The 17186-nt window shown below is 39.1% G+C and overlaps 1 protein-coding gene across 4 annotated transcripts in view; it reads left to right on the top strand.

Moving 5' to 3' along the window:
* Nucleotides 1-15843, top strand: part of MYRFL (myelin regulatory factor like) — a 117534-nt gene extending 101691 nt beyond the window's left edge. For 2 of the 4 annotated variants that reach the window (XM_037848077.1, XM_037848076.1), the window contains 9 exons: nucleotides 1954-2028; nucleotides 2110-2162; nucleotides 2279-2464; nucleotides 9350-9412; nucleotides 10012-10096; nucleotides 12523-12597; nucleotides 14676-14793; nucleotides 15124-15198; nucleotides 15310-15843. In XM_037848077.1, coding sequence (XP_037704005.1) covers nucleotides 1954-2028; nucleotides 2110-2162; nucleotides 2279-2464; nucleotides 9350-9412; nucleotides 10012-10096; nucleotides 12523-12597; nucleotides 14676-14793; nucleotides 15124-15198; nucleotides 15310-15396 — 817 coding nt within the window. In that variant the 3' untranslated portion in view covers nucleotides 15397-15843. Of the gene's footprint in view, nucleotides 1-1953; nucleotides 2029-2109; nucleotides 2163-2278; nucleotides 2465-4002; nucleotides 4167-9349; nucleotides 9413-10011; nucleotides 10101-12522; nucleotides 12598-14675; nucleotides 14794-15123; nucleotides 15199-15309 lie in introns of those variants that run through there. The other 2 variants (XM_037848078.1, XM_037848079.1) reach the window with 2 other exon arrangements.
* The last annotated feature ends 1343 nt before the right edge of the window (nucleotides 15844-17186 follow it).

Raw genomic sequence — 17186 nt, 5'->3', positions numbered from 1 at the left:
ACAGTAAGGATAGCGGTATTTGCATGCAAGCCTTGGGTGACTTTTGATGAGCTGTCCCTCCTCCCCAGGCAGTGGAATGAGCTTTCTCAGGTCTCTGCTGCCGTGCTGCCTCCCCTCCCTGTGGCCTGGTCAGCCTGTGCTCCCTTCCGCAGGCCTCCTGCTCTTGTTTCTTGTTTTTAGTCTGACTGTTCACATGGTGAAAGGAGTATTTATCTAATTTTCAAAAAGTGCTTTGTTAGTGTGGGAAAGGACTGGCTCCTGGGCCTTATCTTATGGGAGACAATCATTATCAGAGAAAAGCAAGTGACTTTCCTAAGGTGCTTCTGGTTCCTTGATCTACAGCAGCTTCCTGGCTATAGAAGCCAGGGTAGCTCTCTCTGTATCCATCTCTTCCCCTAACATTTTCACTTTTGACTTGCTGCCCACTGTGGGAAGTTGGCTCAAGTATTTCACACAACTAAACAAAATCTTCAACTCAGAAGAGCACGGTGTCTGCCTTTGACAGACATACTTAGCATTCTCTAGCAATACAGATTTCCATTAAAACCAATGGAAAAGTCATGAAAGGTCTAATTCTGAGGCTTTGTAAAATGTGCTTATCAGATTTTATGAATTCCAATATTATTAGCCATCCAAGACCATAAATGGGAGGTATTAGGCCTATTATCTTGTTCCTAGCCTGGTTTCTGGTGTATACCTGAGAAGAGCCAAACAGTAGGCTATACCCCCAAAGAAGGGACCTGTTCATTTTGCCCTATGGTCCTGGAAATTCTCTGGTTATATAATGAGGTAGATGGCACAGACAATTCAGAAAGATTAGTTAAGGATTAGTTTTGGGGGGAGAGGTGAGGGGGGATACGTGGGAGAACAAAATAAGGCAGATGGGACCACAGCAAACAGTTGTCACAAAAACACTACATATTCTGTCTGACGATGGCAGGTTTGTGCCTGCTGGGAGTAACCAGCTGCTGAGGACATGTTGAGAATTCTTTCTTTATGAATGGAATTCTGTCATGTGGCACATTTCTTTGTGTATATTCAAGGATGATAAACCCAATACTTTTAATGGGAGAACTAAATAATGAGCAGTCAAGTCTAGAGGACCAGGTATAAAGTTAAGCTGGCAAGAAGTCAAGTTAGGTAATGTTGTTCAAGTCCACCACCAAGTGTGATTGTAAAGTTGTAAGGCAGAATTCCTTGTATAGTCTGTGAGATTGCTATAAAGGCATCCCCAAAAGAGGAGAAATCTAAGTGTTTGGATCCATGAGCTTTGTTGAGAATAACTTCCCCAAAATCAGCACCCTTAAGGAAAGCTTCCATTTGGATACAAGAGTTCTGATAATTGGGAGAAAAAAGATAGTCTCATTATTTTGAAGTCATGTAATATGGAAATAGATGCTTTATTGCATTTCTTTTCCTTCCTCTGCCCAATTTGGTGTATTGTGCCCTGAAAAGACAGACAGCAGGAAGAGGTCAGAGAAGTGACCAAAGGGTTTGGCATCTACAGCTGGCTAATCTTGTGCCGCCCTTCATCTCCGAATGCTATAGTGCAGGCAACTTCCATCAGTGGGATGTGAACTTCGCCCTGACTTTTTCCTGCCAGGAGCAGGAGGCTGCTTCTGGCTATTCACACACCTCCCCTTGTAATCTTCCACTAGTGACAGACACTTCTGAGACAGCTTGCCAGAGCCAGGGGGCTGTGTTGTGGAAAAATTCATCAACCTGGAGTACCCCAGGAGCCCCTGAGCTCCCAGAAGCTGAGGGCTTTTTCTCACCAGGATAGAAAAGCCTAACTGTGCTTGTTTCCATGACACTCCTTTCAGCCATGGCTTCCCACTCCCCCTCCTCTCCCATCTGTGTGGCCTGTTAGTGTACATCCTTGGCCAGCTGGATATGTGAGAAAAGTCTGGAATCAAATCCACCACATAATGCTTTATTCATTTTTTTTTTCAGTGCCTTGACAATAGTATCCCTTTACATACTCAGCTTGAAAGATCAAGACCGACATGCCCCAAGTCTCCCTTCAAGGTGAGTTGAGGTCTTGTTTTCCTCTGGGGAGGAGGATTGTAGAAGGCTTCCTTCATTAATCATTTTGTTCTCTTCCTCCAGCAATATCACAGCCTCTCAGGAACCAGATCCGACTCCCACAGCCTCCCCCTCCGGTAAGGTCTTCCCATTCCTCACCTGAAGCCTCCCCTTCATGTGAGCTGTCAACAGAAGAAACCCACCTTTCAGGTTAACCTTGTTGCTTCCCTGCCCTCTGCCCTCTGTCTTTCAGCTACTGATACATCCCTGGCAACCACACAGTCCTCCCTCCAAGTACCTGAAATCACTTTCTGTGAGATCCTGCCATGTCAGGAGACTTACTGCTGCCCCATGTGGGGAATCACAAGAATCATTTCAACTCGTGTACAAAGACAATCCGAGGAGGAGGAGAAGGAAATCCATCAGAGGCAGTGGGCAGGTAAAAGACGTTCAAAGAGAACAGCTAGGGCTTTGCCAGTACTTACTGGATAGTCTGTCAATGATTAGATAATGGTTCCACTTTTCTGTTTGGAGTCTTTAAAATGGAAATACCCAAACTGGCAGTCACTTATGGTATTGAATTCCCTGCCCAGGGATGAAATTTTGGTTGGTTCAAGTCCTTATAATTTTCACCAAGTGAAAAGTTCTCATTTGTCTGTTGCCAACAAAGATAGTAATAGTAGCACTAGTGAAGTAATTACACGCACATAGGTAGATATTTTGGCTTGCTTAGAACTTAAAAAATGATGTGGTATCTGGGCTCTCTGCCTAAATCAACTAGGACAAAGATAAGATACTTTAGAAACTCTAATGAGTTCATGGTAAGCTTTAAATTAGTGAAAAACACAAGGTTAGAATTCCACTTTCAGATTATCTTCTCCTTAGGGACATACACACAACACACATATATACACATAGATTTTTTAAGTAACATAATTTTCATGTTAAAAAAATTATAGAAACTTGATCAAGGCCTAAAAGTGTACTTATTAATGTAAGGTCGAATACAATACATCCAAATGCACACTAATTTATTATTGTTTTTAGAAATCCCCTTCTGTATGCATATATATTAATGAGTGTCTAAAATAATGATGATGCTACTAATAGCAATAAATACACATTGGAATAGTTTTCTATTAGGTGGTTGCAGTAACAAGAACAGTCCCCAAATCGAAGTGGCTTAACACGGCAAAAATTTAGTTCTCCTTCATTTTATATGTCACATGTAGATCAAAAGAGGGCTTTTGCTTATTGTATCATTCAGGACCAGCTGATGGAGACTCCAGCTCAATGCATATTTCCACAATCTCTGTAGCAGGAGTGAGAGCATGAGCAAATTACGTACTGGCTCATAAAACTTCCACCTAGGCATAACACATGTCACTTCTGCTTTCTATTGGCCAAAGGAAGTCACATTGGTTATGTCTAATTACAAAGCAGGTGGGGAAGTATAGTGTGAACATGTGCCTGGAAGAGGATGAGACAGAATATTTGTGAGCAGCCCTAATCACTGACATGTAGATTATGGTCAGTGGTAGAAGTTTGGGGGCTACAAAGTTATTTCTTTTTCCTTTTGATATCTCCTAGTCTTGGATAAATAACTTAAAAATTATCATGATCATTATCATCTTCATGATGTGGTGAGGTATTACTATATGTGAGGCACTGTCATAAGTAGTTTTCATGAATAAATCATTTAATCCTCGCAAGCCTATAAAATAGGCTTCCATCACACACACACTTTAGGAGGCAATGCTAGCATTATTTTTCTCATGAAAGCAATTCTTGATTGCATCTGGGAACAGATGCATTACTATAGGGTTAACTTGAAGAAAGGAATTAGTTTTGATCATCAGATTCTCAATATTTAAAAATATGGAGCAATCCAGCAGTGCCATAAAAATGTCACATAGTTGTTATCCCTTGCAAAAGTTCATGGCATCTTGTGGCTGGTAAACTCCTTTCTTGCCTCAGGAGTCCACTTTGGTGTCTTTCCCTGAGAGCAGCCCTCAGAAGAGACCATCCTACCTCTGTGAGTTGTGCTGACAACAATGGATCCAGAATAGGAAGAGGTCATAGACTGGTCCAATCTCCATTTTCAAAAGTTTTCTTGACCCCTGAGCAAATTTACTCCCATAGCAACCAGGCTCTTCACATCAAAGGAATATTTGGAAGAGGAGCCTCATCAAACCTCATGGGGATCTGTTACCATCTTCTCTAGACAATGACTGTCTCTTTATCTAAGTTTCCATAACTAGGAGAGAAACTGCAGTGACTCCGAAAGAAAGAAAATCTGCTCCAGGGTATCTACCTGTGTCCACCAAGACACACTAGCAGCTTCTCTGGCTAAAAATAAAATTTAAGTTCTGCCTTACCAGGCTCCCTGCTGATAAACTGGGAACATCCTTCCCTCTTTCCTCTTTCAATTGAAGAAAAATGGAAAGGTCTTAACCGTTATATTCACTTTCATCTTCAAGAAACCTGAAAACTATTGAGAATTTAGAGTCCAAGGCTGTCAGAGAGCAGCTAGACCAGTGGCACCTCAACTTTTTGACCTTCAGGATTGATTATTAACATATTTTTACAATTATTTAATTGAGGAAATACATGAAGGGAGACTATAACTATGAATTTGGTTAAGCTTTTAATTGAATTATTTTTATTAATCCAATAGTAATAATTGAGAAATAGTACAAATCTATGTGAGAGTTGTTTCTTTTCAAGTTCACAGATGACACCACAAGCTCCTTCATGTAATTACCCATAATTCCAGAGTCCCCACGTCAGTAGAATCTCTGATTTACAACAACTTACCCATTTTACAGTTGATGAAACAGAGGCTCAGGAACTTGTTTAAGGTCCTGTGGTGAGTTAGAAACATTGGAATTGAACTCTGGGTCTCCTGTTTCCCTATTCTGGGTTCTTTCTACTCCGCTATCCTACCTCCACTTATTTGGGCATAGTGGGTGAATATACCTGGGATCAATGCTAGAAGATGCAGAAAGTTTTTACTTCATGGTTCTAGAAAGCCCCTTCAGCCCCTAGGTTGGCCTCCAGCCATTGAGATAACCCCAGTGTGGGATATTTCTGGAGGTCTGAGGAGAGGCACTTCCCTTCTGTGTTGGTCCATTCTTCCTTTCTGTCCAAGGCCTCATATACCACAAGGATTCTAAATCCCAAAGAGGAGAAAGCAGGCAACTATTCCTTTTCAACAGATGTTTCTGAGGCATTAAAGACCAATTTAAAAATAAGAAGTAAAAATAAGAAAGAAATGTAAGTGTTAAAAAAAAATACTTAGAAAACTCTCAGTGGGATGCAGAGTAATATCTAACAGTTTATCAAGCCCCAAAACACATTTATGAGCCTCCTCCCTGAGGAGTGACCCTCCAAGTAAAATAGGTGAAAGGAAATCAGCATGTTTAAAATATGCTGAGTTTAAGTCGTTTTTCTTCTTTTGGACCTAAGTTGATTTTCTTTCAGAAAGATTATTTCTTTCCTCCACTATAAAAGGTGGGGGTAAATAAGATAATCAGGAATTAGAAACTGGGTATTTTGGGATATTGAATGTCTACTCTGAGAAATGAACTGAAGGTTATAGATTAGATTTTAATCCATGGAAACAAGTAGACAGCAGAGTTAAATATTAAAAAGTAAAAAGCTCTTGAGAAGAAAGTTATGGAATTCTACAGATTGTAAAAGACTTGGCGAAGACTCAAAAAAAGTCACAAAACAAAAAGCCATCTGGATTCATGCTCATTTTATTTTGAAGATCAGAACTCTGAGAAGAGCAATTGACTAAAAGAAAATGGTCCCCTATATTAAAGGACTCAATCATTGACTGGTGTGGCTCCTTGCTGTCTTCTTTGCATGAATGTGGTTCAATCAAGGGAAGAGAAAGGCAGTCAAGATGTTGAATTGGAACTCAGCCACGAACACAGTTTTGCATGTATACCTTCTGCTATGACAGTACGTGCTTTGGCTGGATACCATCTCAAATGTCTCCTTACCAGAAGCTTCTAATTTAGTTTACTGGGAGGTTACCACCCCCCAATTGTGAACTGTATCTTCAACTTTGCAGTGAAAACCACTGGGAATCTTAGTGAATATTGTTATACTGTTATTTAGAGTGAATATTGCTGGAAGGTATTTGTAAAATGCTACCTTTGTAAGACTATAGGTGTATTTATGGTTTTCCAATAACCAGTGTTTCAAAATGGAATAGTCTTGCTTTAGAGCAGTGACAAATTGGAGGTGTTTTATAGGAGATTTAAACATTGTTGTTTCCAATACTGCTTTTGAAAAAAATTCTAATCTTTAAGATTAATTATCTCTCTTCAACCTCACCTTTTTATGCCTGTTAAAAAATGCTTTATCCAATCAGATACTCAGTCCTATTTTAGGATTCTATGACTCCAGGAACCTGAAAACATGGTTCTGTGGTAGGGAGGCAAATCTGAGGTTCTATTGCTGGAATTTATAATAAACCCTTTTCTTGCAAATCCAGTAGGAAGGTAGAACAAAAGGTGGGGCAAGAAAACAGAAAGATGAAGTGCTGGTTTCCCTTTTCTTCATGCCTCATTTGTGCTGTAAATGTACAGCCTTGCGTGGAAGCAATCATAAACAAAAGTAACAGCACGAAGCATAGTGAAAATTATTATTGGAATAGCTGGAATCCAAGAAATCTGGGGGTCTTTTGGGTAGTACACATATTTATATATAAAGGGACAGAAATATTCCATTATCTAGAAAATCCTCATAAATCAAAATCTGACTCTTCTTAGTGGAAAGCATCATGTTGGGCAGGAGGCTCAAAGAACTTGCCTGTCTTCAACTTTTGTATCATTCCCATTTGCATTAGAAGTGAAGGAACCCAGCTTCCCATGTTCATTCCCAGCATCCTTCTGCACTCATTCCCTGGGAATTTTCCCTGCAAACATGTAAGAGGAAACATTTTTTTCTAGAGGTTATATAACTGGCCTTCCTTCTTCCCTTACTTTCTCTTTCTATTCCTCTCTTCCTTCCACGTATATTTACTGAGCACCTGCTGTTAGCAGGCACTGCATTTTTCTGGGGATACAACAGTGAACAAACGTGGTACTCAAGGAGCCCACAGCCAGGTGAGCAAACAAGTAAACAAGCCCTTTCACCGGGACAGAGATACTTAGGAGTGATTGTCCCCAAGTAATGTGCACTGTGGCTTTTAGTTTTATCCTGAAATTCAACAGAGAAACTTGAACATAGATCTAAATCCGAAAATTAAGATTAAGATTTGCTATAGTTAATTGTACAATTATAAACAATGTTCCTTCATAAATTGTAACAAATATACCACACTAATGCAAGGTGTTAACAAGAGCATGGTTATGTGGGAACTCTGTATTTTATGCCTTTTTTTTTTTTTTTTGTGAACCTACTTCTCCTCTAAAAAAAATCTGAAAAAAAAGAGATTAAAGTTTATTTAACAGCACACCTAAATGATTGCTTTCCCAATTAACTTAAAAATATATGTATCTTTTCCATACCCTTAACAACAATCAACTGAACACCTACCTTTTCAAGATTGCTTTAAAAACACCTTTTTGGTGAGTATAGTGGGCTCAGTCACTTCCTGTCTTCCAAGCCTGTTCTAGCCTGATACCAGACGGTTTGATCACCCTCTCAGCTGACTGTAGCCCAGTCCTCACCTTAGGCTTTAAACTCACATTGTGTGTGTGTGTGTGTGTGTGTGTGTGTGTGTGTATCGCATTTTATACATTTCTAGAAGAGCCAAGTTATGGACTCAGACTGGATTGGAATCCCTCTTCTATTCCTTACTCACAGAATGACCCCTTGGTACCTCAGTTTACTATCTGTAAAATGAGGCTAATCTCCCTCATAGGTTTGTTGTAAGACACTCAGAACAATATTCAATAAATAGTAAATGTTCAATGAATAGTATCTGTAGTTATCATTATTACCCTTCAGTGAAAGAATATATACATCCTAGAATGTTCTCCAACATTTCATATTCAGATTATTAAACAGTAAGGCATTTATATGCAATTTATTTTATAAATTTTGCTTATCTTTAGAAATTCCAAACTATTTGTATGAAAATGATTAATATTTCATTATTTTACCATAAAAAAAAAAGGTTTGCTCCTATTTTTCTTAGTTTTTGCTACCTTTCTCCACTGTCCTTGAACCAGATTCTCTACTTTAACAGGGTTCATCAAACAGCAGTGCAGCCACACAAGAAGGCAGGGGTGGAAACCAATGGAGACCGATATATACTCGACACTAGGCCCTGGTGGTTCCTGGATTCAATTTTAAAGGGAGTTTTAAATGGAACAATTCTGCCTCTTTGCTCTTCCCTTGGAATTCTAGGAATAGTTTAGAAGTCAGATTCCAGACATCTGTGTTATTGTTTCTTTTTCTTTCCTGCTTTCTAAATGCTTTATTTTTAATGGCCTTTGCCCTCACTATGTAAAAGAAATATGGCTAGTAAGCATCTCCCTGCCTCTTAGTAGCCTCAAATGAGCAGGGCTTGGGTTGGGCAGAGGAGTTGCTTTTAGGGCCTGTTATATTTACCCAAGAGATAGAACCAGATCAGCAGGGGATTGGCAGGAAGGTAAATGAGGCTCAATAAAAGAAAAAAGCTGGTGTTCAGAGCTGCCCAGTCAGGCAATGGGCTGCCTCAGGAGTCAGGGAAGACCCATCACTGGAGACACTCAAACAAGGATTCCCGGATGATGCCTTCCATCCTTCCATGCTTCCTTCCTTCCTTCCTTCCTTCCTTCCTTCCTTCCTTTCTTTCATCTTAGCATGTATAACCCTAAAATAGTAACACTAGGTGCCTGGAAAAGTACACTGTAGTCTTGATTTAGATTAGCTACATTACTAATTCACAAACTAGATAAGAAATACAACCACTATTAGTTTGTCATTTCTCAAAGTAAAACATGGCCTCCATAATACAAGTCAGATATTACACCAGGAGTTGCAGGGGATTCAACAAAAGTTAATAGAGGGAACCTATTTTGGAGTTGCTGAGAAAGGGCAAAACTATGTGAAAAGATAAGTAATAACAAAGAAATAATATGAACTCCAATACAGTGACAGAAATAGCATTGATTGATCACCACGTAGATGGTTTCGTTAATAAATGCTAAAGCAGGAGAGGGGAGGCAGCTTTGAGCCTGAGAAATCTGATCTGGGATGGCTTCTTAGAGAAGGGTGAGAATAATCTAGGTCTGTAAGGCAGAGAAAACTAAAGCCTTACACTTGGTTTCTTCCCATCCAGAGCAAACCTTAAACACTGACAGACTTCTTTCTTTCTCAGAAGGTATAAGCAAAGCGTTGCCGGCAAGAGATGCGCTAACCAGCCCTGACTGGGGGAGTGACTGTAAGTTTATGCATAAGTGGCCCCATTTTGGGGTTCAGTGTGAGGGGCCAGGCAGAGTGACAACGAGTTGTAAAAGCATCTCTGGGGTGAGGAACTAGGACAAAGGCCAATGGGGTTATGTTTTATAATCAACACCAGCCTAACCAAAACTGAGGCGTTAGAAACGGTCCCTCACTACTGGACAAGTTGTGGTTGAGTGCCATAGTTTTTAGTAATTATTTTAACTCACTGCCCTCCTCTTCTCTTATGATTATATATTTTCAGTTTGTTTTCTGATTTTTTAAAGCTTTCTTTATTTGTCAGATTGCATTTCATGCTGCACCCTTCCTTTTCAATAAATTTCAATTTAGTAGGACTTTTGTGGTCCAGAAATGCTTTGGGATATTATGAGGCTGTTTATTGGGCCTGAATTTTTATTAATTTTTATTAATGTTCTCTTTTTCCCATTTTGAATGCAAATGGAATCCATTTATCTGGGAAACCCTTATTTCACATTTTGCAATTTGGGGACTGATGTAATACCCAAAAGAGTTTACTGTGCCCTCCCCACCCCAGTGCAGAGGGATTTATTTCCTTTTCTCTGTTTCTTCTCAATTCAGGGATTGATACAACCATCAGTTCTATTCAGATTATGGAAATCCAGCAAAAAATAGATCGTCGGTATTGCAGTAGAAACCAATGTGGGTAGGTAAGCCTCTTCATTGTGTCCCCATTCTTTCTGAAATTTACCCAGGGGTCTGAGTTTTTGAAACAGGAATGATGAAGTTTTTAAAAGCTAAAGCTATGGGTGAAATCAATGTGTGCTTATTTTGCTTCTTAAGTGAAAACACATGGCTACATGGTGAGACAAGGAGACCATAGAATGGCTGCTATTAGCAAATGTCTGGGAATAACGGCTCCAACAATTCTGTCACCTGGTTTAATAGATAAGTCCAAAGCAAAAAAACCAAAGGGGCAGCTCTGTGGTTGATTCTCTGAGGGCACATAGGCACAGAGCTGTTAGTTAATTTTATAGACAGGAAAGACATTGTTACTGATGGCTCCAAGTTATGAATGAGATAACATTTGTATATTTTAATAATAAGGGATATCATTATTTCAATTACTGAAAAAAATCATTTGCATTAGCTTTTTCAGTTAGGCAGGAGAAATCCAGGTATTGCAAATGTTATCAGCAACATCCATCTCCAGCATATGGTGTACAAACTTTATCGAGGTAATGATACATGTAGAAGCAGAGAGTGCAAATAGCTTCAGCAAGCACAATATAAAAGCTGCAGGTATTAAGAATGAGGAGTTTTAAAAATTTTGATGAATAGTTATGGAGTGCCTGCTGATTAAAGGCAAGGTGATAGGCTCTGTAATTTGAACTAGTATCACAATTCCTATCTATGGCTTCTCACCCTTATTTCTTTTTCAATCTGAGAAGTGGCTTTAGGCTTCAAGTTGATGGTCCTGAGTTATAAAAATGACCTGTATGGTGTTTTATGAATTGTTTATGACCTCTACACTCATTATCTCATGAATTTTCTATGAAGTTGATATTATTGACCCCCATTTTGCTATAAAGGAACCTGAGATTCAGTGGGTGTTTTTGTTTCCTTGTTGCTAAAGCAAATGGAAATTTATTGGTTCACGGTTTTGAGGCTAGGAGAAGTTCAAATCAAGGCATCATCAAGGCGATGCTTTCTTCTCCAGGACTGGTGTTCTGGGGCTGGCTGCCGGTGATCCTTGGTCCTTGATGCCTCTGTCACATGGCAGTACACTTGACAGCCTCTCCTGGCCTCTCCCAGCTCCTACAGGATCCCTTGACTTTCAGCTTCTGATTGCTCCGTCTGTGGCTTTTTTCTCTCTCTATGACCTTTCCTAAAAGACCTTCAGTAATAGGATTAAGACCCACTCTGGGGCACACCTTATCTGAGGTAACCTCATTCAAAGGTCCTATTTACAAGAGTTCACACCCACAGAAATGGATTAAGTTTAAGAACATGTTTTTCTAGGGTACATAGCTCCAAACTACCACAGAGGGGTTGAAAGTTTGCCTGAAGTCACCCATCTTGTAAGCATCCAAGACAGAACATTAATTAGAATGCAGGGTGACATAATGAAGAGAAGTCAGATGATTCAGTTTCAAATTCTAGAACTTCAGCAATATGCTTATTCTCCCTGCATATCCGTTTCTTCATCTTAAATGAAGATACTACCTACTGAATTCGGTTGCTGTGAAGTGGGCAGATTCTGGGAGGAACACCTTTGGAATTAAATTCCATTCACCTAAGCTTCCCCCAGTCAAACAAAGCTTTCCTGATCCCAATCCAGATATTTCTATTTCCTTCATTTTTGCTTTCACCTTTCTTACAACCTACTTTAGTATTCATTAAAGTGAATCATTTTAGATGATGGCCTCTTTCCCCATTTATCTGCTTTTAAGTTGTTTTCTCCATATAATTCGAAGGGACAGCCAGGTCATAAGAAGAACATTTTTGCTGGAGTTTTCCATTACAATATGAATCAAAGGAACTCTTACTTTTTCCTAAATATTTCTCTTACAGGGAAGGGAAATACACATAGGCATATTCTCCATTAATTCACCATTACTAGAGAGTAATTAGGAAAATAATTTAGTTAATTCAAATTCTGAAAGTGCATGATACTTTCTGCTAATGTTGCTTAAAAGGGAATGATACATGGTAGAAAAGCTGGCATTTATTATTCCCATTCCTCCTTTCCGGGAGGATTGTTAGCTTGACGTCTTTACCTCATTTGTTTTCTGAAATCTTTATCTTTTTAAGGGGAACTGAAGTTATTTCCTGTGTGTTTAGTTTTGTGCATTTGGTCTGGGTTTTGACTTTCTGTCATTTACTCTGTGTGCTCTAAAAATACATAAATCTTTGTGGCTGATTTTATATTAAGCCCTGAAAGAGATCCCTTTGTAAAATTTGACAAGTATGTTTCAAAAAAACATACTATACCAAGTTAAATGTACTTTTCTGTATTTATTATTTGCTATACAATATTTAACAATTTATGTAATATGTAATGAGTGGCAAAAAGTCTTTTGAAGCCTTTCCTGCATATTTTGATTTATGGTTTTATTTTTCCCTATTTAGAACTGGAAATTACAATTACAATATTCCTGTTAATAAGTATACACCCAACAATGTAAAATTCTCTCTGGAAATCAAGTAAGTGCATGGTGATAAAAAAAAATTCCGTTTTCATTATTAACAATTTTAATATTTTAATAAGTAAATAAATACATTTTAATAAACATTCTTCACAATTTGATCAGGGCACATTCAGGCTCCCTGCAGTGAAATGGAAAGGCTCATAGGCTGTACAGACCTAGGAAGTGGGAGTGACCTTGGGTTTGATCCTCATGAGCTACAAACTGCCCTTAGCTGTCGTCTTTGAGTAGGGGTGGGAGCCAGAATGATGGCATGGCCCGGATGGAGGGCTTCATGTTTTGGTGAGATCCTGCTAACTGTGCTAATGTAGATACCAACCTTTTTGCAAGTAAAAAGGAGCCAGAGCTTGGAATTGGGCAGACTAGTGTTCAAATTCTGTCTCTGTCACTAATTGTGTGATCTCTTGGGACTACCATTTCTTCTGTAAAATGAGTATGCCATTATACCATAATATGTAGAGCTGCTGTGAGAATTATTGTTAACGATAGGAAAATTAATAGCTACTGTTTGTTGAGCACAGACAATATGCCAGACACTGTACATTTTAATTCTGGGTTAATAATCCTCAGAACAACCCTCTGTGGTTACTGTTTCTATTCTAGTTTCCTTTTCATGTAGGGGCACTTGGGTTTAGAAAAATCTAAACACTTGTTCCAAATTTCCCAGGTATTAATTGGTGGAGTTGGGCTTCAAACTCAGCCCATCCTTTTAACCATCACTCTCTTGCCCCCCAAATGAAACAAGGTATGTAAAGACATTGCCGTCTCTGGCACATGGTAGGCACTTAATAAATGGTAGCTTTTATTATGACTGCCTTTCCACCAAAATCACAAAACCCTAATTTAATCTATTATTATCAGATCTTTTAACTACATTAATACCTTTGACTCACTTCATTCAAAAATTATGCAGGGAACTACCCACTAGGAAGACAGATGAATTTATTTTGTATCTCTTGATTTTTGTCTCTTTTCTTCTCTCTTCCCCATTTTGTCTCTTTTCCTCTTCATTCTCTTCCTCTTTCCCTTTCCTCTGTCCTTTTCTTTCCTTGTTTCTTTCTGCTTCCCCACCTCTGCTATTCCTTCCCTATCATTTTCCCTGCTCTCTCTGTCTCTTCCTCTGTTTCACTCATGCTGCATACCTCTCTCATCAATTTTGCTTCTGCAAGGACCTAGTGACATTCAACCCTAGAAAGGTTTGTTTCCAGCAGCTAATGTTTCTGACTCTGAACCCACCATATTTCAAGTCAGAACAAAAGCTAAATGTACTATTCTCCAGCACTCCTTGAGTAATCTGAAATAGCATTTCCTCATTCATGACTAGCTTTTGATGGAGGGAAATGAGATTAAATGGTATATCCCCTGAAGCAGCAAAAATCATCTTGAGCCACTGAATTAAACCTTTTAGTTTAAGACCCAGTTTCCTAATATGGATGATTTTAAAATAGCACATATATCTAAACTGAGATTTTAGTTTATCCCTATGCATGCAGAAGAATTGTCTTCAAAGACAGATGGATCTCATCCTTTTTGTGTTTATTAATGGGCAGACCTCCAGACAAGGAAAAGCAGGCTTTCTCACAGGACTTCTACTCTGTGATAGCTTTGAAAGCTAGTGATTCCTAATGGGGCTCACCCCCAAATCCCTGCCTTTGTTTGTTTGCATTGCTGTTTCAAACTATATCTACCGAAACCAGCAGTTTGCAGAATCTGAACTCCTGGAACCATCAAATAGATGTAAATATAGTTGCTAGTGAAAAGAGAAGGGATATATCCAAATATTATAAAAATCTATGGAAATGAGAAGTTTTGATGTTGACATGATTTAAATCATGACAGCAAGTTTTAGAACAAGCATATGCTATTCCAGTAGTCATTGGAGATCCTTTCTTTCTGTAATAATGAGATGCGAGCCAGCATATTGGCGTCAGTGAGCTTTGTGTAATAAAATGCCTGTTGTGAAGTTTGAATGGATTTCCAAGTTACATTCCCATTAGTCCCTTTTCTTATCAAGTATCCACATAGAAGCTGGTAACTGCTCTTCCATTTGTCCTTTCTTTCCTTTGTCTCTCAAAGTACAACAGAGCCATTGATAGTCTTCCAGTGCGAATTCACCCTTGGAAATATATGTTTCCATAGTAAAAGGGAAGCTGAAGGAACCCAAAGCCAAGAAGTCTCCCAGGAGATGACACAGGTAATGTTTTCCTGGTTCCTTGGCTCTGGGTCTCTGTTCCAGCAGGAAGCGTGTCTAGAGTTGTGGACCTCTCTGTATTCCACCCTAAGAGAGGGATGCCTTCAGTCAAATGCCAGTGTTGCCCTTGCTGGCTGACCCTGGTCACAGGGCTTTGCTCAGCTTCTTCCTTGTGTCCTTAAGAAGCTGCAAACTGTTCTAGCTATGCCTAGCAAAAGCTGTTTTCACAGATACCTCTCCTACAGTAGTCAAAGAAATGCTTTCTTGGTGTATACTCTTTCCAATTGAGTGTAAAATGTTATAAAATGGATCTCTCTTTCATTCATTATTCAGGGATATCAGCACATTTGGAGTCTCCCTGTAGCCATATTCTCTGAAAGTGCATACCACTTCCGTGTAGCTGCACCGGTAAGCTTTCTTTTTTTCCTTTTTCTTTTCAGTAAGAAAGAAATGAAACCCCACCCCCACCCTCCACACAAATCCTTATATTAATCTTTCTTTTTTTTCCTATTGTTTCAGGGCTTAGCAGACTGTTCAACGGATCCTTATTTTGCTGGGATATTCTTTACAGATTACTCCTTTTACTTTTATCGACGCTGTACCTAATTTATTCATGTTTGGTTGGGAACTCTGAGTATTGGGAAAAATACTCAGAAATACTGTTAACAGAAATGTATATCCTTTTGCAACTTCTTTCTTGTAAAATATTCAGTTAGTGCTGAAGGACTTTTTCAGGCTTTGGCTTCCAACAGTTTTGAGTCATTAATGAGGAAAGTAAGTGTTTGCTGGAACTTGAGAAAATGTGATGTTTGATTTTGCCATGGCTATGAAGAAAACATTTCCTGGAGGAAACAGTACTGTTGGATTTGAAGATACTGCTTCTCGTATTAAGGAAGCTAGGAGGTCAAAATAGGCAGCTCCAACTTTACTTTGTCTTGATGTATTTAAAAACTTTTGGGAAAAATAAAGAGGCCATTTCAGCTGTGTCAACTTGGATCCACTAAACATTGACTTTGTTGAGCATATGTGATGTGGTGCATGTGTTTGGGGGGAGGGGGTAGTGAGTGGATGGTGTCTGATGTGGAGTTCACATTTAGGCACATGATTGCCATGTGTTTATGTGTGTGTGTGTGAGCATGTGTGTGGGTGTCTGTACTACACACACACATGCACTAGAATGCAGAATGTAGCTTGGGAATCAAACAGATTCAAGAGAAAGAGTTGTAACTCTGCTTTGCAATGCATGATGGACATTAAGCTTTTTGTGAGGGTGGGACAGGCCCTCTTGGGAAGATGGAAATACTAGCTGGTCACAAGGCTTTTAATGTAACCCAGACAATCTGGATCCAGGTAGTTGCATTTGACCTTCCCATTGTCTTTGTTTTGATTTGTTTGTTTTAGTTTGGTTTCCTCTACAAATGAGGGGTTCTCTCCCAGGGTATTAAGACCCTTCTCAGTTCTTTACAGCTGAATTCACATCAGATACTTCAGTCTGGCTTATAGAGGATTTATATACCTTTTCCAACTCAGAATGGCCAGAAATCCTCTAGCTGGAGATTTAAGCCACACTAGCTCTCCTTCTAGGTATGGGCTGCTGAATAGTTGTCTTTCCCTTATCTTACTGTTGCAAGTAAATTTGGATGGGAAAGTTTGAACTCTACCTTGACACTGATAACCATGTGCCATATGGATAGAAATTAATTGTGAGAGTCCACCTATTGAGAAAAGAAAAGTCATGGCCCTTGCTCTCCTAGAAGGCATTTTGAAATAAACCTGTTAACATAAATGTTAACCCAGAGATGAGGAGCTGAAAGACTCTGCCTTCAGATCAAATGCAGGCTATATCTGTGTGTCCTTAGGCAAATTACTTAACTCCCCTAAACCTCAGTTTCCTCATTTACGAAAGAGGAATACAGTGAGTATCTACAATAGACAAGATTAAATGAGATAAAATACGTAACCCACATGATAGCCTCTAAAATAAATATGAGCTGTTCTTGTTATACCTGCAGGGAGCAGAATCATTGTAACAATAATAATGGGATTATAAAGGGATTGAGTAACTAAGCATTCACACATACATTGGGGCATTTTGGCCAACTGTAAAGACCAGACTGCCAATAGCACAGATGCATGAGTATCACATAAAGCTTATACGTTTTTTATATGGTTGGAAACTTGTTTTCCTTTCTACCAACAGTGTAGCCTTTGTAGACAATGGAGTGAGGCAGTTAATTCTAGAGTGGATTATTTCAGGATTCCTCTAGTATTTTAGATTCAAATAAAGCTTGGATGTCCTAAATTGTAGTACCAGCCTGTCCCAGCATGACCTAGGTCTAGCTACTAGTTTACCACTTGATCTTTTAATGGAATCTCTGGTGTTTGGTGTGGGAAAG

The sequence above is a fragment of the Choloepus didactylus genome, chromosome 8 (assembly GCF_015220235.1).
Source record: "Choloepus didactylus isolate mChoDid1 chromosome 8, mChoDid1.pri, whole genome shotgun sequence".
Classification (NCBI taxonomy): Eukaryota; Metazoa; Chordata; class Mammalia; order Pilosa; family Megalonychidae; genus Choloepus; species Choloepus didactylus.
The sequence above is the reverse complement of the archived record's forward strand: the minus strand, read 5'-3'. Positions and strand labels throughout refer to the sequence as shown.